At 39.1% G+C, this 27366-nt stretch overlaps 1 protein-coding gene across 2 annotated transcripts in view; it reads right to left on the reverse strand.

Annotated features, from left to right (window-relative positions):
• Nucleotides 1-27366, reverse strand: part of filip1l (filamin A interacting protein 1-like) — a 78591-nt gene that overhangs the window by 42325 nt on the left and 8900 nt on the right. For both annotated transcript variants that reach the window (XM_079263878.1, XM_079263879.1), the window contains 3 exons: nucleotides 8537-8867; nucleotides 7967-8140; nucleotides 7698-7876 (listed from right to left, as the gene is read on the reverse strand). In XM_079263878.1, the coding sequence (XP_079120004.1) occupies nucleotides 7698-7876; nucleotides 7967-8140; nucleotides 8537-8857 (674 nt within the window). In that variant the 5' untranslated portion in view covers nucleotides 8858-8867. The remainder of the gene's footprint in view (nucleotides 1-7697; nucleotides 7877-7966; nucleotides 8141-8536; nucleotides 8868-27366) is intronic.

A 27366-nucleotide genomic window follows, 5' to 3' on the forward strand; every position in this document is an offset into this window, starting at 1 on the left:
GTATGTAACTGCCTGATCTGGATAGCACAGGGTCGTGTACATTCTTGGAGATGTTGTTCCGAGGTTCAGAAACCTCTCAAAACAATTTTGTGTTTCAGACTGGAACATTATATTACAGCTGAGTGTTGCTTTGGCGTCACACACTAGCAACTGGATGTCAACACACTGCAGCTGATTCAGCAGAGAGTACAAGTAGGATGCGAGATAGATGTTAGCTATCATTAGGGGTGTTTCACCTAGAAAATCTGCAGTCTTTAATGGAAACTTCAGAAACTGTTCAAAAGATAAATTAAACACTTTTGCTCTTCTATCTAAATGCAAAAACATTGTGAAACTGTATGAATAAAGAAAAACAGAATGCATCCATCCATCAGTCTCCTGCCTGTTCGAGGTCACCTGCAGCCCAGACTCTCCTTCCTCTTCCTCTCATTTTTATTGACATTTAAGACTCAGGCTAGCCAATATATACTGTTCCCCCAGTGTGGCCTAGGTTTTCCCTATGGCCACATCCAAGTGGGAAATACTCATGGCATCCTGCTAGGGAAGTGTCCAGGAGGCATTGTAGCCAGATGGCCAAGCTACCTCATCTATACATCAATTGCTGACATCCATTGTTGTACCCCGAAGTACATGAAGTCCATATAGGATCTCAGTCCTAACCCAGAGAGAACACTCCTCCATTTTCTAAGTGAGGCCCATGCTTTCCGAGGTACTGAGCCTCATCCCCATTGCTTCACACTTTGCCATGAACAATTCAAAGTGAGAATCAAAGGTTGCATCCCAATGAAACAAATAGGACTATATCATAAGTAAAAAGCAGATACCTAATCCTGAGTCCCATGTAGCCCAAAAAGGATTCCTTTTCCCTGACCCACATGTTTTTTCCTGTCCACTTAAAGCAGGATGTAGTGTTGCACTTTGCAGTTTCTATCACTCAATATGACAACATGAACCTTTAAACTAGGCCTTGGTTACATTGAGACTATTTTAGTGAATAGAACTTGAAGATCCTGCTCCCTCCCTCTGTCCTGTGCTTCAGCTCTTCCTCAAACAAAGATTAAATAAAAACTCATTTGTGATAAAAGGGTTAGGGTCTTGAGCTCCATAGGGTGGGGGCGATGACAGAACAGGCCCTATCCTCCCACTCAGGTTCAGTGCTTGGTCCTGGGGACAGTCAGGAGGTTGATGGCAGAAGAACAGAGGCTACAGGATGGGGTGTATGGAATTAGCATGTCTTTTACGTAGAGGGGGCCTGGTTATGCAGTGTTTTGTAAGTGAGTTGGAGGATTTTGCATTGCACATGGAGCTGGTGAGGGTAATTGGTGTGGGTAAAGAGGCAGGCAGCAGAGTTTTTAATGTACTGAAGTCTGTTGAGGAGGTTGACTGTGGTGCAGGAGAAGATGCTTTTCGAGTAGTTTGGATTTTCACTCATGTGGCATCTACATAAATTGGCACCACCAACGTATACTATGAGTAAGTCCGTCAACACGCACCTCTCTTGCTGCGCAGTCACGCAGAAGTCATCCCTTCTGATTGGTCAACTTGTGATTTGATGTTTCCAGATTTCTGGAGTATTTTACTGAATTTCTGCTGTGACTGCAGGAGAGAAGCTACAACATGGCATCAGCTGCGCCAGCCCTACCGTACACAAGTATAAATTCAGCTTGAGCAGGATGCGATGAAGGCGTGATTGAGGGTTTCAGCTGCAGGGAAAGGAGAGAGATGGAGGCGGGTGATGTTTATGAGATGGTGGAAGGCTGTTTTAATGTGTTAGGTGATGGTGAGTTCATTATGAAAAGCAACTAGGAGGTTCCAGCAGTGGGACGACGGTGACAGAAGTTATCAAGTGTGGAAATCTTTGGCCAGGGGGGGTAAGGGAATCGGGGCCAATAATGGGAATGTCCAGTTTACAAGTGGTAGCAACAACATACACGTTCTTTCTGACTCTAAATGTTTGTTCAGAATCAGGTCTTGGATCTGTCTAAGTATGCTAATTACTACTTATGCATACATACTTATGTTACAAGAAGTTGTTTAAACTCTAGCACCAGGTGCTGCATGTTCACTTGATCTCCCACAAAACTTAAAATATAAAGAACACGAAAACTAAACAGCAGCCTGCGAGTTTAAAACCTTTAAACCACAAACATTAGACTGTTTACCTTCCTTCTTCCTCTTGGTTAAAATGATCCCAGCCATGCGTGCTTGGTAACCATGAGGTTGCCATGTGCATTTTACGGCCGTTACGTCACATGACTTCCAGGTTTTCAGATTTTGCAAAGACTGCTGTCGTCTGGAAGCATCATGAAAAGATAGCATTTTTCCACCAGCCTCTTTGTGTACATCCTACCACCCCTAAATCAGCTTTTTTTTTTTTCTTGTGAGGCTGCACATGAAACCAGAGGGTACACGTGGTCATAAAATTCACTCCCTGCCCTCTCTTCAAAAGAACAAAGGAGAGGGAAAGGCCTGTCGAGGCTTTGCTTTTTGCTTTGTGTGTGTGTGTGTGTGTGTGTGTGTGTGTGTGTGTATATCTGAGAGCTGAAGTCATGTTTAAAGTAACATCTGTTGATGGTTAGGATGCCGCTCTCGCTCTCACACCCCTGCTGCTACAGCAGTATCCAGTGTGCAATGAGGTCATCGTTTGTGGGCTGTTGCTCTGCTGATAATCATAGAGGAACCAGGTTCATCCCCAACCCCCTGCAAGGATTTACAGGCTTTTTAAGGATTTCTAGGAGAAGGTCAGGCACAAGCTTCCTGCCAGGAGAGGGATCAAAATAAAAGAACCAGGAGATGGGTTTGTTAAACACCTAAAATGTGTATGCATTTAGCGGGAGAGCGAGGAAGAAAAAGGTGTATCCATTCCTACATTCTGCAGCTTGTTCTTTTCCAGGGTTCAGTAAAAATAAATGATTGCAAGTACGTTAACAGGAGTGAAATAAAAATCCCTGGGCAACGTGCTGTCATTCATCCTGAACATGTCGAGCCAGGGCAGCTACTTTTAAAACAAAGAGCACTGTTTCAGCTCTCCCTGAACAAGTGATAAGTGGGTTTTCCTTCAAGAACTCAAAGCTTTTAGACTTTTTTTTTGTTCTTTTTTTCAGTTTTTCAAGCCGCCTGTAATAATGTTTTGGAAGAATTACAGAGTCGAGCAGAAGCTGCTGAACAATCCCTGCGTTTTGTGTCTGGGTGAAAGACTAAGTCGTTTACTCAAGCTCCTCAGGGAATCCAGCTTTCTTCCTGCCTCAGAGGGCCTCGATGACAGGTCTACCTTTACATATGTAAAGGTTCACTGGATAGTTAGCTTGCAGAAATATATATTTTCTCAGCTTCTTGTTTTGGCTTTCTAGTAATTAGCACTGGGTATTTTAGAATATCTGTGAGAGATATTTTGATTGATTTCATTTTTGCTCCACTTTCATCATGTTGAAAATCCCTTCTATTAGTCACAATAACATTGTAGACTCAAAAGTGATGGTTGAGATCACCGAAACAATCAGAAAATTACTCCATTACAAACACTTTCGCTCATGAAAGTATATGTTAGGGTGGCGTGAAAAGATTAATGACTCTTATGTATTTATAGTTCATGATAAATTAAGCTAGCAGAAACCAGTTAGGATGTGGAGTCTGATGGTAAAAACAATGTGTGATGTATGGGAAAGTGAACCTAAGTGAACAAATATCTGAGGCCACACTCAACCTCGCAGAAAAAACTTTCTTAAATTGAGAAATGAATGCAAAAAATAGCAGTGTATGCTATACATCAGTGTTTTTCAACCTTTTCTGAGCCAAGGCACACCTTTTTTCACTGAAAACTCACAAGGCACACCACAAACAATTTTTTTTTTTTTTTTTTTTTAATTAAAAAGGCCACACTATTAATAATATAAAGTCATCTTGTCAAAGTGTCTTGAATAGAAAAAAGATAAAGACAAGAAAAAGGAATTTTATGATCTTTGACCTGGGCCTCTTTGGTGCTGCTTTTTAGACCAATCAGGTGAAATTTGATCATTTCTCAGGGCACACCTGATGATCTCTCATGGCACAGTGGTTGAAAAACACTGCTATACATATTTACAATAAAGTGATCTAATCCTTTTTCTTTGAGGGACTTTTTTTTAAACCTAAGGAATGTATAATCTATTTATCTTAAAAAAAAAAAAAAAAAAAAAAAAAAAAAAAAAAAAAAAAGGCTAAATACTTACTAACACTGTAGGGGCATGTTGTTGCGACATTAGTCATTAAAAGCTTTAAAAGAATAAAATAAAGCCAGTAGAAGTTGTGAAATGTGAAAGTAACAGAGCAAAAGATGAGAAAAGATTCAACAGTAGATTGACTTTTACTGCCTGGAGAGAGCTCAGAGAAGAGAGAAGAAGCAACATACTGTAGATGCTGACTTAGCCTTCATTAGGAGGTGCCAAAGTTCAGTAGAACGGCTTTAATGGATTGCCTTAACATTTAAACTTTGTCTACACTGCTTTCTAAATGTGATACTTGACGATCCTGTCGAAGTTTAAATATTTTGAAACCACAGAAGTTGTGGAAAACTAACATGTTACCAGTCCAAAGTTTTTATTGACCTACTTGTTCAAAATGAATCCATCTGAATGCACAAACACAGATTCATAACCTGTGTAATGTGGGTTTTATGGTACCACTCTAATGTTCAGCAAAATGAGCCTTTTTACAACCACATTTTGCTGTTGGCTGTGACTGCTGCATGCTATGTTATTTATGAACAACCAAAACAGGCCCCAACACTCACATCAACATGTTGCACAGCTCACAATCATCCAAATGGCGGTAAATGTTTCATGTGTGGACCGTCTCAACACATGGAATAGAATCAGGAAAGAGGACACAATGAATATCCATTTACCTAAAACTTTACATATAACACATACATTCACTCACAGTAACAACACTGCAGACTCCAATATTTACTCACTTCCATGAACACACAGTACATCAGCTGATGAGCTCATGATGGAAAATATCAGGCTTATCGAATATTTCCAAAGTAATCGTACATATAATTGAGCATATGGTGTGATGGATTCTTCTCAGAGCCATTAGGTGAGCTTTCCTATTATTTCTTATTTTCTGTTCCCCTTTCAGTTGAATAAATCTTTCAGGATTTCTCACACAGTAATTAGCTCAAGCCTGGACACGGGATTATTTATCATGGCTGCCTGTCTTTCCCCGACATGCTCATTGACACAGCACAGACCGTCGTCACACCGCCATGCGGTCCAACTCAAACACTGGCCTGGCTTAAATGCAGTGATGTGATTGCTCCAAATGGGTCACGGGCCGTGGTTCAGCTCCCTTTCCGTTGTGAAAGTAAGAGTGCTTTGTGTGTGTGTGTGTGTGTGTGTGTGTGTGTGTGTGTGTGTGTGTGTGTGTGTGTGTGGAGAGGTCTTGGATTAGTGCACACACCCTGTGCGTTTGTGTACATGGTGTAAACTGACATATGATATTGCTGAGGAAGCAGTAAACAGACTCCCGCTCGGTAACGGCTCTCTGTGTGACATTTACTGGAGAAATAAGTCAGGCATGTTTCGGCTTCCAGCCACTGAGGCGACTGGCAACATTAAACAGCTCTTCCTAATAATTCATCCTAGGTTCACCTCACATTACAACATTTTATGGATCATAGCTTCATCGCGTTTAAACTCTTACAACAAACATGTGCAGTCATTCCAAAATGCTGTAAAGCTGAAAGTAAAATAGTGTAAATACGATATGTGATGATTCACCCTGAGAGGAGATTAAATCTTTGCACCACATTGTCTGGTAAGACATGAAGTAGCTTTAATGACATTTCACTAAGAACTGCCAACGTGGCTTTGTTGATTAAAAAAAAAAAAGCCAAAATATCATCAACATCCTTTTTATGCACCAAATAGAAGCTGTTTTTTTATGTTGTTTGTTGTTTTTATTGATTTTCATTTGGTTTTAACCTATGTCTGTTTGTTCAATTATTTATTTATCTATCATTTATTTATTTAGTTTTTATTACGTAGAGTGAATGTTTTTATTGAGCTGCCAGACAATTTGAATTTCTCTTTCAGGATAAATAAAGTTCTATCTATCTATCTATCTATCTATCTATCTATCTATCTATCTATCTATCTATCTATCTAGCTTAGCTTAGCTTAGCTTAGCTTATCTTAGCTTATCTATGTAATCTATCTATCTATACCAAATTGCATCCCATCCACCACCAAAAGCTGAAATTTTTAGCTGAAATCTAAAATATTTAAGTTTTGATCAAACTCTAAGCTCTGAATTCGGGCTGTTCCGACATGCTTTTCTAGAGATTGCATCATAACCCGTATCACGCATCCACAGAATCAACTCTTCAATCTTTAAGTGTTCACATTCTGAGCTGCTGCGTGGATGCTTCGCTGTCACAGCCACGCTGGCTTCAGTTTTTTTACGGACGTGTTTTTTCGTTCCAGTTCACAGAGCTGCTGTAAAGACAAGCTGTAAAGTGTAAAACCTGGTTGTGTATTTAAGCTTAGAAAAACAATAGATAATTCAGCCTCTCATCCAAACTCACTGGATTGTATCCAGGAACAACTTTTGGTTTACTCAATATTTGTGCTAAGTATTTCAATAAGTGGTGAAAATAAGCTAAAAGTTGCCGTGGGAACATTCATTCATTCATTCATTTTCAGAACCGCTTATTCCAATTCAGGGTCGCGGGGAAGCTGGAGCCTATCCCAGCCGGCTTTGGGCGACAGGCAGGGTACACCCTGGACAGCTCGCCAGTCCATCGCAGGGCCACACAGAGAGACGAACAACCACACTCATGCTCACACTCACTCCTAGGGGCAATTTAGAGTGACCAATTAACCTATCATGCATGTCTTTGGATGGTGGGAGGAAGCCGGAGAACCCGGAGAGAACCCACCGTGGGAACAATCATGAAAATTTTAATTAGTAATTTTTTCCCTTTTTCTGAATAATAGTTTGATTTAATATGATAATATATAAGGTTATTTGCACTTTGGCAATGCTGGCTGACTAGATTTGGATAAAAGCTTTGAGCCACTAATACTAATTTAAGCATACATTTGATCTAAAGATTACTGATAATCTTCTATCATTAACCTCAACAACAAGAACATGGCAAAAGACAAAAATATGACAAAATACTGAAAGTCTTCTTAAATTACTAAAGAAAAGATGCTAATATTTGCTCATGAAGACATTTTTTAGACACATGCAGTTAGAAATGACAGATGCTGCTTAAATTACATAAGAAATATGCTTCATCTGTGATTTTTGCCTCTGCTGGACGCAACTCTTTGTGTGTAAATTCATATTTTTTGTTGAATTGGCGCACAGATCAGTGTGGATGGTCAGTGATGTTTGATACCATTCATTCATAGCTCATCACAAACATCCATTTCTCATAATGCTTTAAGGAAAATGACTAATTTAACAGAAAAACATGTAAGAACATGCACGTAAATGGTTAAAAACCCCAAAGTAGAAAAAGTTTCAGTAACCTTCCCAGATGTAAAATTAGATTTTCTGCCTTCACCACAAGATCATGCAGCAGGACTCTGATGTGTCAGAGGAAGCCAACATAAACAGTATACATTAAGAAACTCCATCAACTCTGATTATATCATTTGTTGGAATGATACAGCCCGATTCCTCGTCCTCATTTTTAAACTGACCTCTCGCGCTCCTGCTCCAGCAGGTTGGTGAACTCATCGCTCTTCTTCATGAACTCTCCGTGGTTCCTCTTCTCGTCCTCCAGCTTGTACAGAGCCTGTTTGTGTGCTTGCTCCACCATCAGCAGCTGCTCCAGCATCCGCCGGTGGGTCTCCCTCTGCTTCTCCACTAACTTATCCAGCTACATCAGCAGCACATGAAAAAGATGTTTGGAATGAATTGCGTTACCTACATTTTTGGATGTTATTACACGACTGAAAGTTGGAATTACCTCCATCATTGGTTTCTCATAGATGTCTTCCTGGAAGACATCAGTCTTGCCTTGGATGGCGTCTCTCTGCAGGGCCTGCAGGACTTTCTGCGGTGTGACGAAACCATATTTGGCCTCCAGCAGAGCCAAGTCAATTTTGTCTGCCTTCAGCACCGTTATCACTTCATCTCTAGCCTACGATGGGAGAGGAAATTGAGTTTGGTTAGATACAGGAATGATTTATTGAAAACTTCATGTAGGAGCAGGAGACAAGTTCAAGCTAAAGCTCTGGGATCTCAGAAGCAGGATTATTAGTTGAGGTTTAAGTAAGTTATCTAACACATTTAAGCTCATTAGATTTTCTTTTTTACAAACAGAAACATTGTCAAGAAATTCCTGGATCTGGTGCCAGAATGACAGGAAGTAGCATCAGCTGTTCGCTGTCCATTAACACAGACTTTAGTCTGTTTAGCTTCCTCTTATGTCCAACTGGGGTCATTGCCATGTCTGCTGGCTGTCAGCTGCTGTGTTAGTTAAATGCTTCCAGGGTTTAATCCCAGCTGGCACAGTCACCTTTCCAGTTTAAGTTACCTGTAGCTCTCCTTCCAGCAAACTGAGCAGAAAGACGAGGTCATCCCGGGAAAGGTCCCTGCCCTTCTCCCTTCGACCGCCCTTTGCAGCACTGGTGCCACTGGCGCTCCCACTCCCACTCGTACTGGAGCTGTTCTTGGCTGTCTTGTGGTTTCGGCGAATTGTGCCCGTGTCATCAGGAGGCTCTCTGTGCCGGCTACGGCGCTCTGCTCTTCCTGAGGGCTCCTCTCGCTCTGTGGATCGCTTGCGTGTGTCCACCTGGTGCTGCTGAGCCAGCTTGGCCTTGGCTACATCCTCCAGACTGTTGCTGCGGGACCGCATGTTCCTCTGCCTGATCAATTGGATAGAACATGGAAGGATAAGTACTCATATTTACCCTCCATACAGATATATACACATTCCTTTACTTGTGTTGTCTTGTGCATTATTTAAGCTTCAGGTCAATACAGATTATCAGTTTTTAATATGTTCAGACAATGAGTGTGTTAAGTTAAGCTTAACAAACATTTGTTCTTTTTTGAGGAATTTTAATATTATTTTCCCTGAAAAGACTGGTTTTACAAGGTTTTGGGGTTGCATTGCATGTATTTCAAAGGATTGTGACCTTTAGCTTCAATGTTTGGGATGAATTTACAATTGAAGAAGCAATTTTTATGTCATTTTTAGCTTTAGCACAGATCATGTGATATTACTCTCCAAATTTATTTACATATAAATTCAATTAAATCTTTCTTCTATCTCTAAAATGTTCCTTGGTCTAGTTAGTAGTAACGTGAAGAAGAAAACAACAAAAATATGATGATCTTTAAAACAATACTTTAATCTGTAACGTCCTGATTTGATTAGAGAAATTAGCTTAGTGTCCACTTGTTTGTTGTGTAGGTGCAAAATGTCCTTTATTTGTGTGCATTATTACAAGTAAACAACTGCTCGCACTAAATTTAAAAAAAAAAAAAATCTTTTTACTTAGTTTTTTATTTTATACAGATTGTTATGGCTGATTTCAGACGGCACGGTAGCTGCCTCTACCTAGTCCTCCATTGCTCCTTTAATCAGTGGTATCCTGCTTCACCTAACACGCATTTAGTTAAAAACAGAAGAAAAAAGGACAAAATATGCCACGCTTTGGAAAAACCCAGGAAAAATACTCCACTGTGGCACAAAAATAAGTGCTCCTCATTTGTCATATGTACAATGTGGCGACATGTCGTCATCGGTTGCCATGTTGTGATGAGACAGAACATTATAAGACCAGCTCTGCTGCAACACATTGCCCAGAACGGCCTGACATCATTCACAGGAGATGACTTTTCATAAACATAAAGCAAAATTAGTTTAGATTTAGATCAGGTATCAGGGACACTGCAGTCCTCACGGACTTAGATGCTTCCCTGCTCCAACAAGGCTGACGTGAATGAATCAACAGCTTGTTAAGTTTTACACAATTATTTACTAAATGGAGTCAGAGTGAATTGAAGCAAGGACACTGGCCCTTGAGGGTTGAAGTTTTGACATCCTTTATTTACATGCTTGACTCACTGTGGTTTCACTTCGTCTGTCTGATTTGCATAATATACTGTAGGCGGTAGGTTTAACAGGGTTAACATCAGGTAGATGTTTTATGTGCAGTGAATAAATACATTGTGATGTGTTTATATTGGACCTGTGCACTGTGCATTTGTCACATCTGATTTATGAATGAGCCATTCGAGGACACACTGCGATGATAAACTGAACCGTGATGCACAGATGAATGGTGTTTAAGCTGCTCACTCAGAGGCTAAAGAACTATAAGCTCATTTGCCAAGTAATTTATTACCTCTTCAGGGTTTATGCACAGCTAAAGTAAATATATCCAAAAGACAAACTGAAACAAAAGCATGTTGAGACTCACTTCTGAGCGTAAAAGTCCGCCCAAGCACATTACATCATAATCTATCAGGGCTCGCCTCCTGTGGAAGTGTTTCCAAATAAGCCACCTCAAAAGTGGTTGTTCCAGTTAACGGCCATATTTCGCAGCAGGATCCTTCTTCTCTAATTTCTTTCTAACTCCAGATATGGAGTGCTGATTAAAAAAAAAAAAAAAAACAGAACTTTTCCTTGCAAGCTCAGGCTCCACACAGATGAGCTAATACACTGAGATATTGTGGTTAGTCATGATAAAAGAGCCAGATTAGGGCCTGACTATTTGGACCATTTTCAAACACTTAACATTTAAAAGTGTTTAAACATGAAGTTTACTGTTATGCAAAGTTATGCAAAATTTTTGAAATGAAAAATGTCTGTTTCTCCCAGAGTTTCCACAGGGAAAAAAAAAAAAAAAAATCATATGAATTTTGCCTGAGATGGCCTAATTGGCACTTCGATGCAACGTGTTGGAGACTCCTTCAGAGTGTGTCCAGCCTCTGTGTGAGGCCCTTTGACAGTTTATTAGTAAGAAAAATGGCTGGCTGATTGCATTGTGCTCACTCCAGGCAACGCGCCACATGATTCAGGGCTGAGGTAATTCCCTGCAGTCAAAGACAGACTCCACATCAGCTTACTCAGAGATCTGGGCCACAGGCGATAGAACTTCTTAAAATGAGTCCACAAGTGTGTGTGTGTGTGTGTGTGTGTGTGTGTGTGTGTCTGTGTGTGTGTGTGTGTGTGTGTGTGTGTGTGTGTTGGTACAGACTTGGGGAATGAACATGTTTTTCCTGTACAAAAAGTGAGCGGTCCGGTACAGTTTGTCCTGAGGGGCATAAGGGCAGCAACCTCGCTAATAAGCCAGATCCTCTCTGATGAAATGCAGATATTAATCACAGCACAACTGCAGCTTGTTCAAACCAATACACACGCACATACTGTACTTTACATCCATAATAAGTTTGAGAATGCAGATTTGAGCTGATATTGCGCAACAAATCCAGGGGTCGTAGACATGTAATGCAAGCCCCAGTGGGATTCCTACATGTGCAAGTATCACGTATCTGTAAAATCTCCAAGATGGATCAGAAATATATCACGTAGTTCAGAAAAAAGTTCACTGAGGGGACGAGAAACGGCTCCAAATCAGGCCCTCCACTGTTGTGGAGGGAGTCGAATAAATGAGGTTTTTAACTTGGTGTTGTCTCTCTGCTGGGCGATGGGTCCGGGTTTTTGTCATCTGTGTTATTGGTTTTAGGAAACTTGGAAGAAATCCGGCAGGACTGGAGACACTGGCCAGCTGTGCTGATATGTAAAAAGAATTTGTTGAGCTGTATTTACACTGCTAAAAGGCACATTTTTGTCATTATTCAAATACTATGACTCCATTTAAAGGAGTTTTCCTTTGAACATCTGAATGAACTATGAAGCTAAATTACACTTAATACACAAAAAGTGTTAGATTACCTTAATTAACCTTTAATATCAAACTATTACTGGTGTTTACATCCAAAACAAAGTCTTTAAACATTAGAACAAGGAGACAAACTGTTGATTCTGATCAAACTAACAAATTAATCGTTGTTTTTTTTTTCTTTAAATCCCATCACCTGTTTGCAATTTTTTTTTGGAAAGCAGCACTTTTAAAAGATGGTTGGAAATGTTTTCCAGGCTTTTTCTTTACCATAAATACTTCCCTCATTTAGTCGTTCTCGAAGACCACATTGTCAGTGTTGTCAGCTTAGAGAGGGTGCGAGTACAAAGCCCCTGGATTAGCTCCGGCCTCAGATAACCCTGTCGGATTATCTGATCATTCACTCGGGACATTTTCATCATGGCGATTGGGAAATGTCTTATCTCAATGAATAATCTAGTTTTTTGTCAATCTCTGTGATCAACTGATAAAACAAGTGTGTTTTTCATATTAAATGTAATAAAAATGTCAATATCACTGATGAAGTCAGAGCATTTTCCAGCTGTCAACCTCCAGTTGTCATGTTTGTACCTGCGATTCCCACGTAGTCATGACGATTCATCATGATTTCCATCTGCAGCAGTACTTACAATAACGGCATGAACGAGTGGGTGTGTGACAAGTGCGAAGCTGCCCAGGGATGACTTAACCGGGCTTTGTCCTCTTACTAATCCCATCCAACCAGTGTTGGAGCAGTTTGAATAAACTACACTCATTTTTCATTGTGGGAGCGATGATCAATGCCAGAAGGTGATGTTATGATGAACAGGTGCTCAGATCTTATGCAACTGGCTTGGCTGCTTTGTTTAGTTTTGGCAATGAAAACACAATGCTGAGAGGAATCACTCAAGTACAACCATGATTAGACTCAGAGGGAGAATTAATAAAGTTTTCACCAGTCTCAGCATGTTTTTATTTAAGTTGTGCTCCATATGCAACATTTCTAGAGGATTTCATGTGGGGACATATTCTTTTTTTGTCAAAGTAGTTTCAGGCCTGGTTCAAGCTTAATTAGTATGTTTTGACAGTCAAAGTGTTTCTCAGAAATACAAGCTAGCATAAGGGACATCTTCAAAAAAAGAAGAAAAACCTCATTTTCACCAATGACATGAAATCAGAACAGCATTGTTTTGTGGATGACACAAGCGGTCTTCTTCCACTGTAATTCTTTCAAGAACTGAAACAAAATGGGCTTTCAAAATTAAAATTTAAAGTGACTACAGAGTTGTCTCACGGAAAAAACCAACAAACCCAGGATGATGAAAAGGTCTAAAAGTCCCAAAGCAGTTTGATGAGTCTGACGGCAAAGACAATTTTTCTGCTGTTATTTCTCATGTTGAACCAGATTTGAGTTCATGCAGTTTGTAAGTAAAGCAGCAACAACTAGAACAGAAGTAGGGATACAATCTCATACCCAACCTGTCTGGCTTTTTATTTCATCCTTTTGAAGCTGCGCTTGAGAACTGACTGAGACACATACGTCTTCGCCAGAATGGGTCTTACAAAGAAATTTTCCGTAGCCTTTCAATAGCATTTCAATGCAAACACCTCACCATGCAGTTATTTAACCAGCACATAACATAAACTACAGCTGAAAGTTAAAGATATCTACTGAAATCTCACAAAGCAATGACTGAACTGAATAAAAAGTAACATTTACTCAATAAAAAAGTGAGAAATGATAAATACACACAGCTTTTGAAGCCGTTTGCAGAGATTCCTGGTTTAAAATGTTTCACACCAGCAGAAGAATGGATAATAATTCTGACACTGACACGGTTTAAACTATAGTGAACTACACTGAACATGTGCTTCTTTGGCCTTGTTTTGTAATACCAACATGTAATTCCAACAAAGCATGCCAAAACAAGATCAGGTTCCTGACTACATCAGAATTACACAACATGTTGAGCATTTCCTCCAGTGGAACAGGTATTGTATTATATCTGATACCGGTAGTTACCATGATTAAAAGTGAATGACATTTAGGGATTACTAAGATGAAACACAAAGGTATTCACATATTTATTCAATGTTAGTATATATATTTAAACAGAAACCATTTATGGCAAACGCTGCCTCACCCTGCCATCTTGTAGCATGCTAGCAAACTAGCTGAGTAGCTTCACTAAAATGTAGCAAAACTGAAGAAAATTTCCAAAGGATCATCTATTAGCACCAGCCATCGGCGTTTTTAGCCCATTTTGGGGGGTGTTGAAGCACCGCTAGACTGAAGTAGAAACTGTACGCTACCTGGTTTAAAAAGTAATATTGTAGCTAATATTATATTGTAGTAAATTTAGGTTACTCTTTATGTGTGTTGAGGTAGGAATTAGCCGACGTTACAGGTGTTAAGTACCACTGTCCTGTTTGAACGAATGAGAGAAGCTAGCTGCTGTGTCGTTTGCATGCGTTTATATGAGACAATGTTCTAATAATGGCAACTTGGATGCCCATGAACAATATAAATCCTGCTGCTGTGTGTGCATGTGTGTACAGCCTCATCATGTATCAGGTAAGAGGAGCTATATCAATGTTAATATCAGTTAATAAATCTAAAACTCATTGTTTTGGTATGTGTCATGAACAGCATGGAGAAGACTTTATTTATTATTGTCCTTCATTTTAAATATATACATGCTAGATGCTCAGCACCACTAAACCTCTGATCCTAGAATCGCCCCTGGCACCAACACTGTGTACAAACATTTATGGACCTTTAAGATTTAAGTATCTTTGGAAGTATTTTGCTCCTGGTGAAAGTGTCTGACATCAACCAGGCAAAAATTCTCATCCCTCACGTTCCTGATGTGGCCAAAAATTATGAATGTTAATTAAATCTGCTTAGTTTTTTCAGTTCTCTTTCATTTTTCTCTCCCCTCTTCCCTGAGGTCCTTCCATTACCATGTGCTCTCATTAAGCAGTGAGGACAATGTCCGAAGCCAAAAGTAAAGCTGTTACTGGAAACAGTTGGCAGTTTGGGTTCGTCTAGCAGAGACCACCAAGGTTTCTTCGACGAGCTACCAGGTCAAACCTCATTTAAATAGTTTTACATTGAGAACTTACCAAGCCAGACGGCCAGACAGCAACTCATAAACCCACATAAAGTCTGTATATGGCAACCATCAAGTCATTTTTATCACACATTTGAGCTCGTCAGAAAGCAGTTAAACGTATTATTTTGGATATTTTCTTTGACTGCTGGGACTCACAACCTGAACCAGCATTACACTCTGCCTCGCATAGACAGCATTTTCCAAATGTTACACAACTTCGCCAACACACTTTTAAATAAGCCGAACCCATGGAGATCAGGATGTTTTACAATAAGTGCCTGCTGTCCCAAAGCGAATGCAAGATAGCTCTTAGTGATGACTTCACTTTTCATGAGAGCTGGAAGAAAAGCAGAGAGATGGCCGTTAAAGTCAAGAGGGTGAAAGGTGAGGAAGCAGGTGTGCCACAAAACAAATGTACGGCCTTACTCTTTCTTCCTGCACACACAAATGCAAACAGCAGCCTGTGTGGCAGAACATATACACGCATGTACACACCCTCCGCTGAACAGGCACACACAAATTAGAGTAAATTCTTGTGGCCTGACATCATTCTGCTGTCAATATGATTGAGGGGAAGAGAAACGCAGATCAAAAGAGAGTGGAGAAAGGAGAGAGAGGGGAGGAAAAGATGGAGGCACAGCGCTTTATCCATGGGAGGATCTTCTGGTAGTCTGCAGCTTTGTACACAAACCGTGAACTGAATCACCCCTTGTGATAATTTCAGGAGGTAACTGGTGTTTGAATTTGCAAAAAAGTGTAAAGTGCTTTCATATGGCGGGAGAAGGTCCTTAAACATTATTCCATCTTTTCCAAATCCTACTGGATGAACTCAGACATGCAAAGTGTTTCCAAAAACTTTTTTTTTCTTGTTAAAGGTTTTGACGCTGAAGTTTTTCATTCAGCAGAAACAGAATGTCCTGTTGTGAGGTTAAAAGATTCCCTCAGTCATGTTGGGAGAAGGAGGCATTTTTTCCTCTTAGCTTTTTCAAATACATTAAATATGTAGAAGGTTATTGTCAGGATCTGTTCATCTGGAAAGTACTAAAACGTTTGGGCCTGATTCTGTTACATGTATGTCATCTCAAAGCTAAGCCTTCAGTTCACAGCAAGAGGAACATAGCTAGTCAGTTAATTGCTATGTTTACATGGATGCTTTAATTCCTCTTTCGTTCCGAATAAAAGTTAATACCGCTGAAACTGACAAAAAAAAAAAAAAAAAATTACCATGGAAACACCTAATTCCTGATGCAAATTTTGTTTCAGAATTAAACTTAATTCCGATGTAAGTGCCTGGTTTATTCGCATTTTAATTCCGAACTATTTAATTCCTCTGTCATATAAACTTCATTTCACTCTAAGTTAAATCCAGTCGTTCTGCGGATGCTCTTTATCTTGTCCCGTCCCGATAATGCGCGGTGTTTTGCCTCCCGTCTTTCGTAGTCTATCTTCCTTCTCCTTCTCAGTTGCTGAAAAAGTGAAGCTGTATACTCGTGTCAACCTGGTACTTCAAAATTATCATCAAAATAGCAGCGAAACTGTTACTTATTACTTGTCTGAGTTTGTGCTGAAGTGTATATGAGGTGTCTTTTCCTGTGTCGCCAGACTGCGCCACCTGGAGGCGCAGTCCGGAGTTACATGTTTTTTTTCCCTCGGCCCCCTATGATACTAATGTATCTCTGTTCTTATCTGTTATAGGGCGGCGGCGGTAAAACTGGCTGTGGGGCCTGAGCTTCAGTTCGGTTCCGTAAACTTGTCATAAATGTTACATGTCTGTGTGTCAAACCTTGGACGAGCTGGCTTGAACCTTGAATTTCCCCTCGGGGATGAATAAAGCAGCTTTGATTTGATTTGATTTGTAGTTTCCATGTTACGACCGAAAACATGAGAAGCACGGAGCAAACTTTGTTTATGTCCGGTAGACGTCAACACATGATGTGTGCCCTTTTGTTCAGACAGAACCCTTCCCTACCCGCCGCTCTAAAGCGGAATTAAGTAAAGACGTGTTTCATCTTAACCTCCATTCAAAATTATTATTTTCATGTAAACTCGTAGGAGAATACTGTTAATTTGGAATTATTTATTTCCAAATTATTACTTCCGAATTAAAAAAACATGTAACCGTACCCAATGTGGTGCTGCTTGAAAGCTGAATATAAGGTTGTTTAATGTTGATTTCTGGCCTTATCCTAAGTGTACAGAGATTCCTTCAGATTCTCTAAATCTGTTGCTGATGTAATACAGAGCGGATCAGATCGAATTTAATACTGGTATCAACTTCAAAACAAGCATTTTTCTAGATAAGTCAAACAATATCTTAGCTCCAACCTTAAATTTGCCGTTGTTGTACTACCTTCTGTAACCTGTATATGTTTTAGAGAGAGGTATTCCAGAAAACCAGCAGGTTTTCCTGGAACATCAAATCAGTCCCTGTAAACCTGATTAGGATGGAAAAACTGAGATTTTAGTTGCTACTTTATGTGACACACCAGGAACTGTTTGCAGCAGAGGCTCAGTAGACCAAAAAGTCTGTGACATGGGGAAAAAATGGCATGTGAAAGAGAAAAGTATAGTTTGTAAAGGAGGAATGTGTGGCAAAACCCTGCTTTAAAACACTTCTTTTGATCCCAGCACAAGCAGTCATGCACTAGTATCAAAAGAAACTGTGTTCAGTTTGAGTCTGATTAATGTAAAACAGATCATATGTCCCTCATTTTTTACACTTTTAAAGTTTTTTTCCCAGATTTAATGCGTTTTGAATTGTATCATGTGCTGCGCAACATTGTCAGAAATTCCGATATCCAGTCTCAGGTTTGTTTTGCATGAACTGATTTAGGTTACAGTCTAGGTTTTAATCCTACTGACTGACGTAAATGCAAAACAGTGATTAGAACATGCATTATTCAATATAAAATCCATTAAGAGCAAAGTACTTCTCAGACATTCCTGGAGAATATTGCACATCATTATTCACCATCCTAATTATGTGTGTGCGTGTATGCAAGGCCATGCACCGAGAGGGGAAAAGAAGGGGAAAAACTAAAAGTACCTTTTGCTGTTGATGATTATTAAAATAAAATATGTATTTCCAGTTAGAGGATGTCAACAGTCCTGAGAACAACCACTTCAGATTTTTTTTTATTAATATTATTTTGGCTAAGTAGACAGAAAACATCTTAAAATTACCCTGATAAGAATATTAATATTTGATGATGCAGGATTGTTTTGTACCGTTAGAGATCTGTCGTAATCCTCAGACACATAGCGTGTAAATGGTTCCACTATTAACCTTTAATTTGTATTAAAGCTGCACAGTGACAGTTTTAAACAAATGTTTCAGAAAAAGGTGTGGGGGCCTCTTGACAAAAGGTTTTCCGTTGTAAAACATAAATATATTTCCAGTGTTTTATTCATATTGCTTCATTTAAAGTGTTATTGTAAAGTATAAAATGGATCAGCTATGCTAATAACACCCAAAGAATGACTGCAGAGAGCAGCACTCTGTGCCAGAGGGGTTTCCATCATCAAGCCAAAGGAAACCAGTCAAATGTTTACAAACAGAACATTGGTTACCACAGCAACAGGTAGAGATCAGGACTTGGGCCTCGAGGTTGGAGGAGATGCCATAAACCCGTCGGAGATGTTTCCTGCATGCATTAGAGCTGCTGGACTGTGAAGCAACAAGAGAAGCAGTTTGGGAATTCCACAGCACTGAAGTCGTTCACAACTCAGACCATAACTCCTCCAGACCAGGCAAACAGAGATGTTTCAGCTCATATGGAGGCGTGCGGTTATTTAAAGCTGGAGGATACAGTATGTGACAGCGCCACACTGCCACAGGGCTGTTAAAATGCCAGTTTGGGAGAAAAAGAACACAGCACCACTTTTTTTCTTCCTCTACACAGATGATGCAATCTCTGGAAATCCTCAAACTTGTCTGTTACACTTTTATCTTCAGCGCAAGCTTTTCAGGCAGACTTCATATTCAGTAAAGCTGTGGTGCACGCAGTAGCTGTATTCAGACATTATAATATGCATCTTTTAGTTCAAACTTGCTCTATTTCTGTTTGGGGTAAATCCAAATAAACAGTATCAAAAAGCACTTTTTTCTCACTAGGGGGCGCCATGTTACCAATAAAGTTTAAACCATCTGAGCTTTCTTCTGTCAATATTCTCAATCCAAATGAAACAACATGGATGCAGCACTTTTGAAGGACTTTCAAGCAAGATTCACACTTTTACTGGTAAAAAGATATATAATGTAGCCTAAAAATATATATAAATGATGGCATGTTTGACTCTTTCAGGTAAAGAAACATATTTTGTACAAAATGAATCAATATAAAGTGGGTTTTTTATTTTTTTATTTTATTTTATTCTTTAGACATTTTCTTCCTCTTTATCCGTTGAAGACAGATCACTGCTGTGCTGCTTCTCCATGACGGTTTTCCTCCAAATTGCTTTACATTTACTGGAAGAACATTTGATTTGTTTTCTGGGGAAATGGGAGGAGGATGCAGAATTGATGGGGTTCATATTCGCTCTGCAGACCCAGTCTGAATCATGAAAACTGGCCTTGCTTGGATTCATCATTTTACTTGCTGACTGAAAATGAACATTTCTGTTTGAGCAACTCTGCTGCCATGAGAATATATTTGTCATGACATCATAGATGTCTCCAAATGTAGCATTTTACAGTATGTGCTTTTGTTTTTAATTGTCTGGGTGCTCGCTGGATATTAGAGCTTCTTTCTTCGCCTGCTTCATGCTAATAGGGTCACATTTTCTGTGGTCAAGCTGTTGAGAACAAAAATAGAGCGGTACACAAAGGTTCTGCAACTTCTTAACCAACATCAAGACCAAAGTGCCTTTTTATTGGTGCCCTTTGTGCTCTGTTTAGTCAAACACAAACAGGGTCATGTACATAAAGTCAGCTACATAACATTACTGCCACTTTTACACTCTCAAAAACTGGCGCTATGTTTAGCCAAACCAACTAATACATGTTCTAAATACGCTGAACATAGTTAATATCCTGTATCAGCTTGCTTGCTTTGGCAGCTGCTTGATGTTTGGTGTCATCAGACTGTAATCTTGTCTCTTCTGGAGCAGGTGATTATGGGAGAGAGGGCTGATGTGGTCTGAGTTGGCCTGCTGGGTGGCGGCCGTATCACCACACTGGATGTCAGACTGAACGAAGCTGGAGGGAAGGGTCACCCAGTTCAATGAAAGGCTGGTTTGCGATGTCACACAAATCATTTCTTTTGCTATTATCATTTAAAAGAATGAATAAAAAAAAGAATTTAACATATTTCTGCTGTTGCCCGTAGGATTTTATAAAGTAGATGATGTCAGCCTGATGTGTCGCATATCATTCTCTGTGTTAACCTGAAGGACAACAACCGTCTGCCTTGAGGTGACCTCATAGATTATCTCTGATAGTTTAGTAAAGGGTTTGCATGACGAAAAAACCAACATGTAAGTCCAGCATTCCTACAGGCTAGCCTGAACATGAACAAGGAAGCAGAGCAGAGCAACAAAACCTGCAGAAATATGTCTTCATCTGATCATAACTCAGCGTTTTCAAACTTTTGCCAGGGTCTTAATTACATTTTTTGGGACATCCAAGAATAGATTTAAATGTTTTAAATGTTTCTGTTGTATCGTATATTAAAGCACTTCCTGCCCTTCCTTTGGCTGCCCAGTGGGTCCTGTCTGCTCTGAATAGTCATTGGAGATGAGAGCTTTTGGCTTCTTTATAATGCAAACTAAGCCTGGACTACAAATTATATGTTTCAGGTAGTTTGGGTTTTTTGTGGAAGAGAATAACTTTATTTGTTTTGGACTTTTTTTCTTCATTAAAAGCTACTAATATATATATATATATATATATATATATATATATATATATATATATATATATATATATATATATATATATATATATAATTATACGATTACTATATGATTTATATTCATTAAAAACATCAGACCCTACTGAGACAGAGACACTAGTTGCAGATTTTAAAAAAGTACGTTTTAAATTGCAGCCCATTTTCTGTCATTTCTGCAGAAGCCTTCATCTGTAGTCCTCTAATGTTAAAGCGTGACAGAAGCGAAACTGAATTTCTCATAGTACTTCCCTCTGAAGAAATAAAAGCAGCACACAGAGCACTTTAGACTCTTATTCGCATCCAAACTTGGCTACACCAGTCAGAGCTGCTAATTTTGTCCCGTTACATTGAATCGCTGGCTTTGTTTGACACTCGGTGGTGGTTCTATTTGTATTCGGTTCACGGCATGCAGATCTAATCGACTCAATCTCCACGCCTGTTTCAGAATATCCCCAGCTATGGCAACATTTTAACGACACATAGATCTCTTTCCACCTTTAAAATACGATCCTCTGCTTCTGCTTGTCTCGCTCCCCTCCTGAGGGGTCCTGTGTGCCCAGCATGACAGAGCAGCTCCAGACAGATCCGATGGTAAGGAGGTGTGAATAGCTGAAATGTCCTGTCACCACAAGGGCCACCAGAGGTGAAGACAGATCACCTACTGTACTGTACAAGCCCCAACATGAGCTTCCCTGCCTTCCCTAAAATATGCAATACACACACGTCAACAACTCTCCAACATGGAACTTGTGTTTGTCAGAAAATGAGTTGTCAAAACTAGTCTGTTCTGTTAAGTTGTGTTATGAAAACACAAAACAACATCACTCTTTTGGAGCCTATTGGCATTCTGGGATTTGGTACAAAAAAAAACAAACCTAAAATGGAAAATTGTTGCAATTTTTATCAGTAAAAATGTTTTTCTCTCCTCTATTCTAAAGCAAGTTGATGCAGCTATAGATTTGAAGTTGGTCTAATGCTTCAGTTTTATTCTATCTAGATGTATTTATTGATTTATTTATTTATTTATTTAAGCATTTTGTACATTAAGTCATATAATTATCTATTTTATTTTATTTTATTTTATTTTATCAGAACATTTCTATATAAACCCAGGTGTTATGTCCATTTTCAGAATGAAAGTTGGCTATTTGACAACCTGTTTTACTTTTCTCTGATCAACCAGCAGATGGTACTACATTTTAATTTTTGGGAATTGACCTCATGTTCATGCTATCTACCTTCTCCAATAATGCCCAAATATGTGGGGTTTTTCGTTGTTTGTTTTGTTTTTTTGTTTGTGTTTTTCACTGAATAGGTTACCTGGATGACTGAATACAATACAATTCAACTTTATTTATAAGGCACTTAAAAAAAAAACAACAATGTTGACCAAAGTGCCACATTGTGGGGGGTTAAAAAGAAACAGACTAAATAACATACATTAGGGCAACTTAAAAAAAAATTCAGACATCTAAAAACAATCAAATTTTTAAAAAAAATTAAAGCAATAAAATTAAAACAATCAAAATAACATCAGATCTAAAAAGTCAACTTCTTGTGTGGAAAGCCAGCTTAAACAAATGGGTCTTCAGTACAGATTTAAAAGCAGATAAAGTGGAGGCCCGTCTAACGTGTAAGGAAGCTCATTCCACAGTTTAGGTGCTGCCACCACAAAGGCCCGGTCCCCTCTGAGCTTCCGTTTCGTCCTCGGTACAGACTGAAGGAGTATCACTGGAAATCCATAAGTTTTAAAGACTGCTTTTACTGTCAAATATCTTAAATAGGGTGATGGACAGAATTATAGAGTCAAAGGAGTTCATCAGCTGGTCAGCAAGCTGCCAATTTGCAGAAGTTGCGTTTGTGCTTACATGACCTTTTTTCCTATACCAGTATATACATGAGAACATCTGTTCAGTCTTTGCACCTGGCAAACCAAAGTTTGAAGCCAAAGTTTACATGTAGAGTTTGGGGACATTCAGCTGAGAAGGCACATGAGAAAAGAAATTTTAAAAAATGGTACAATTAGCATTGGCATGCATGCATTCATTCATGCATGCATTCCCAGTCTGTCCAACCATCTGTGTAGTGACTGAGGATTGACAGTAAAGGATTTCAGGGTAACAGCATCTATCAGCTGATCCACAGGCTGTCACTTAAGAGCACACACGTAATTCCACTGATTGAAAGATTTACTCAGCCGAGGACGGCGTGTTTCATGTATCCGTATCCGTCAAGTTAGCACTGATTCATGTGTCTGCTCAAATTCTGAAGAGGAGAAGAATTGTGGGATATAACATGTGCTATAAAGTAAATACTCCACATAATGTCATGTTTTTGTCCCTGCTTAGCTTTGTGGCTGGTGATGCTAAATGCTAGCAGACTTGAGACTCCTCCTATCCTCAGCTGTTGTCTGTGTTCATCTACAACTATTAGCATGCTAAAGCAATAGATTAGGACAATGAACAAGGTACTTGCTGTGCAAAACATCAGCATTGGCATTTTCACTGTAAGTAAACAATGTTTGCATTTAGCAAAAAGCACCACTGAGCCTTAGCGTCACCTCCCAGAGATGCTGTGAACTTGTTTTATAATTGCCATGAAATGCAAAAGCAGCCTGATTATGTTTCAAGAGAAACTTCTTATTAGTTTAAAGTGATTTGTGCAACACACCTTAAGTCATAGTTTAGTTGTATCGTTGTATATCTCATGCAACATCATGACATTTTTAAATGTGCTGTTCTTCCCTACTTCATTCATGTATCTGGGTTCAACAGCAAGTAATCATTTCCAGAGCCAGTCCCTGAAGAAAGTAGGAGGCTGTTTCAAAAAGGTCAGAATATGTCAATTAATATACATTTAAGAGAAAATAAAATAAAAAAGGCTTATATATTGCTAGTTATCTCTCCACTAATGACTGTTGTGTTCTGCCATTTTTGCCTGATATGCAAACTTTCTAACAGCCCACAAAGTTCAGGCTAAAATTAGGAGTCATCCAATCCGCAGCATAGTAGAGGTGGCAGGAGCTGATTCAGGAACTGTACTCCAGTCAGCTGCATTCACCCTTTAGCAGCCAAGGTTTGATTTTCTATTAGTTAAAGCTACTTTCAAGCTTAACTAAGCTTGACTAAGTGGACTTGTAGCTGAGATAGTTCACATTTTTCCATCTATATATTCCAGAAACTTCATTTTTAATTAACAATAGAAATATGTGAAAATATGTTGGGGTTTTTTGTTTTTTTTTACTTTTCTGTTTGCATTTTATTGTCTTCCAAAAAGTTTTAATCACTTGGAATGATTCACTTCTGTCTGTTGTGGAGAAAATAGACGTATAAAAGCCATGGAAGATGAGAGCAGATAGAAATGAAGAAATAAATGGAGGAATGAGAGGTTGTTGGAGTTAAAATTAGCAAGGTGCAGAAGATGAAACGAGCTTCATCTGTAATGCAAGAACAGACAACAAAACATAAACTGACTTAATCATAGAGGAGCTCCAATATGTAGAACATCAACAATTTACTCACTAATAAAAGATTTTACATTAGGAGCATATTACATACGAAATATTGTATGAAATAACATCAGCCAGGAAGCCAGTCGGCATGGATATAACCTCTGTATTTCACCCATAAAATGTACTTTACAACATCAACTTTGCTCCTTCCTTCAGTTTCTCTCTGCAGTTCTCCTTCAATGTCAGTTGCCCAGCAACCTTTTCAATGAGCTGCTCAATGGGTCGCATGTCATACTGGTTTGCAAGTCAAGTGTTTATGCTGAAGTTTAGCGACGTGTCCTGAATCTTTATTGACTCATTGTGATTGGGGAGGCATACCTGCTCCTTTTCAGCAGCAGGTATGGCTTTGACTTCAGTTGTCAAGAGGAAAAGACATGATTTCAGTGATACTTGACTGATCGATTACTGTAATTTATCTATGGATCATGCTGTGATGTATATATATGTCATATTGCATATACCTTTGTGCGTTCTAGTGCTAATCAAGTGCTAAATAGGTAACTGTTCAAAGTCTCTGCTTAAGTGTGTTAGTTTCAAAATTTCACCTTGATATATTGTAGAAAATCAGGGTATAAAAATGTTTCTCCATGATGTGATTTTAAATAAATTTGGCTCAGAAGTTAATTATTGATATAATAAGATATCACACTCTGATTTAACCACAGCACATAATCCCATTTATATGAAACTTAAAACACAACTGATATATCAAAATATCTCCTTACTGAGCTCAGTCAGCCATGTGACCACTGTGAAATATTGTGTGATGCACTGTAGTGCACCGATTATGACGTCCTGGCTCATCAGCACCAGCAACTCTGTCATTTATCCATATAAAATTTCTGCTGTAATGAACTTAAGAATCTGAGTTTGTTTACTAATGCTGAAAATGTGTCATATTTCATATAATAATGTCCCAGAATAATAATCTCATGCTTAGTTAATAAGCAGCAAATAACTGTGCTACATTCAAGCAGCAAACTAATATTTAACAATTAGCTGAGTCATGCTTTCTTCAGAAGAAAAAAATGTCTACTTTCAGCTCTGCAGCCTGTTTAACATTTGGACCATTATTTTATACCATCTTTACAATGAGGTAAAAAAAACGAAACAAAACAAATAAAGCAAACATTTCATTCATATAACCTGATTCCTGTATTTAGGATAGATTTTTCCAAGCAGACGTGTTTGGGGTTAGATTTAATATTATGTCATACACTGAGGTCTGCAAATCCCTGATTCAGAAGAGAAAGATGACTCTGCACTTTCAGAAACGGCAACGCAAAGCCGCAGCTCATCCCTCACACCTTGGACACCAAATTCTGAAGCAGTATTGTGGATTTGGCTCCTTTGCTGCGGTTATGAGTCATCGTAACAGATGGGTGTGTGTTCCCTCCATCACCCTACATGGCGCTCATCCTATACAGACGTTGCAGCTCAACGTCTTTTTACAGAATTCTCCTGTTTGAGAATTTTTCATCGAGCTGAAATGCCTAAATGAAGTGCTAAACGGAGTGACTCAGGCATTCCTCAACTCCGCTGTCCTTGCCTCTGTCCCTGTTTGCTCTGAACATACCTCGCTTCTCTTTTATAGGAGGTAGTAGGGAAAATGTTAGTGGGTCATCAGAAAATAGCCTCATAATTGACTCTGTCATGCAGCGAATGTGAAAACCATGCAAAGTCCCAGAGCCGCGTTAAGCCCTCTCATCTCAGCTGGGTTCATATCTATAGCAACAACCAACACAGAGAGGCAACAATGGAGGCTTAAGCTCAAAGCCAAGCACTCACTCGGGCTTCCTTGCTGTGTTTTATCTATTTTTTTTCAGTGCATATTTAGCATCTTGCTGCCACCTGTGCCACTTTACCCAATTATGTCACAAATGCCAAGAATTTCACAACCAAAGTTGAGCCCCCAGTGGGAATACAGCACTGAAATAGCAGCAATCCAAGAGTTGGTTCACTTTGACGTTATGATGTAGAGCTCTGTAAAGATTTTGTTTATGCAATACATCTCAACAAAAAAAAGCTATATGGAGAGCAAGCTATATTTTGCTCGGTTGCATATTTAGCATACGGCGCTAAATCAGCTGTTGCGTAATCTCGTGAGCAGAAAATAAAAAGGTAAAAATGAACCATTGTATTTTTAATAAGCTAACATAGCTCTAGAGAAGCTATGTTAGCTTAGCCTTGCAAAACAAAGGGAAAAGAGGGAAAAGGAAACTGCAATTTCAGCCATGTTTTACCCTCAAATTAAAAGATGCCATTTGGAACATGTAAAGAAAATAAATGAATTATCACATGATAAAGAAGAAAAAGAAAAGGTAATTCCATTTCTTATAATGGCATCTAAACTATTTCTTTATGCATGGTCTTGTTTAATTCAGTGGTTCCCCCCAAAGGTAGTCCCCAAGGAGCAGGGGGTCCCTGAGACTTTGAACATTCAGAGCCATGTGATTTATGTCCATATTGAACGTGTTTTGATAAACAAAAGTAAGGCTTTTAATTTAGTTTTGGCTTTATCAACAGGAGTCTGTTGATAAAGTCACTCACTATTCATGTTCATGGCTTCTGAGTTTGTGCACAAAGGGGGTCATCAAGGAAAATAGTTTGGGAACCACTGGTATTATTCATCTGGTTTGGCTTTTATTTCTGACTCACTTTAGAGGATCTCACTTTTTTCTTTGGCTGCATGTCTCTGTATATTTGCAGCCTTGCCCTTTCACTTATCAGCAATCATTTGGTATCCTACATTTGAGCCCTCCATCCAACCATCTAACCCTGCGCTTCACATGTTAGAGTCAAAGACCATGGTTTCTCTTATTTGAGTATGAAGATTTTGGTGAGGTCTAACAAGAAAGTTGCAGACTGCATCTCAGTGAATAGTCTTTTATGTTACTATGCATCCAATCAGACGCAGAATAAATGGCTAGCACTGAAATCAGCTTTTATCCAAACAATGCATTTTACATAAACTGTAACGATGTGTTTCCTGC

The sequence above is a fragment of the Telmatherina bonti genome, assembly GCF_933228915.1.
Source record: "Telmatherina bonti genome assembly, chromosome: 24".
In the NCBI taxonomy this organism is placed as follows: Eukaryota; Metazoa; Chordata; class Actinopteri; order Atheriniformes; family Telmatherinidae; genus Telmatherina; species Telmatherina bonti.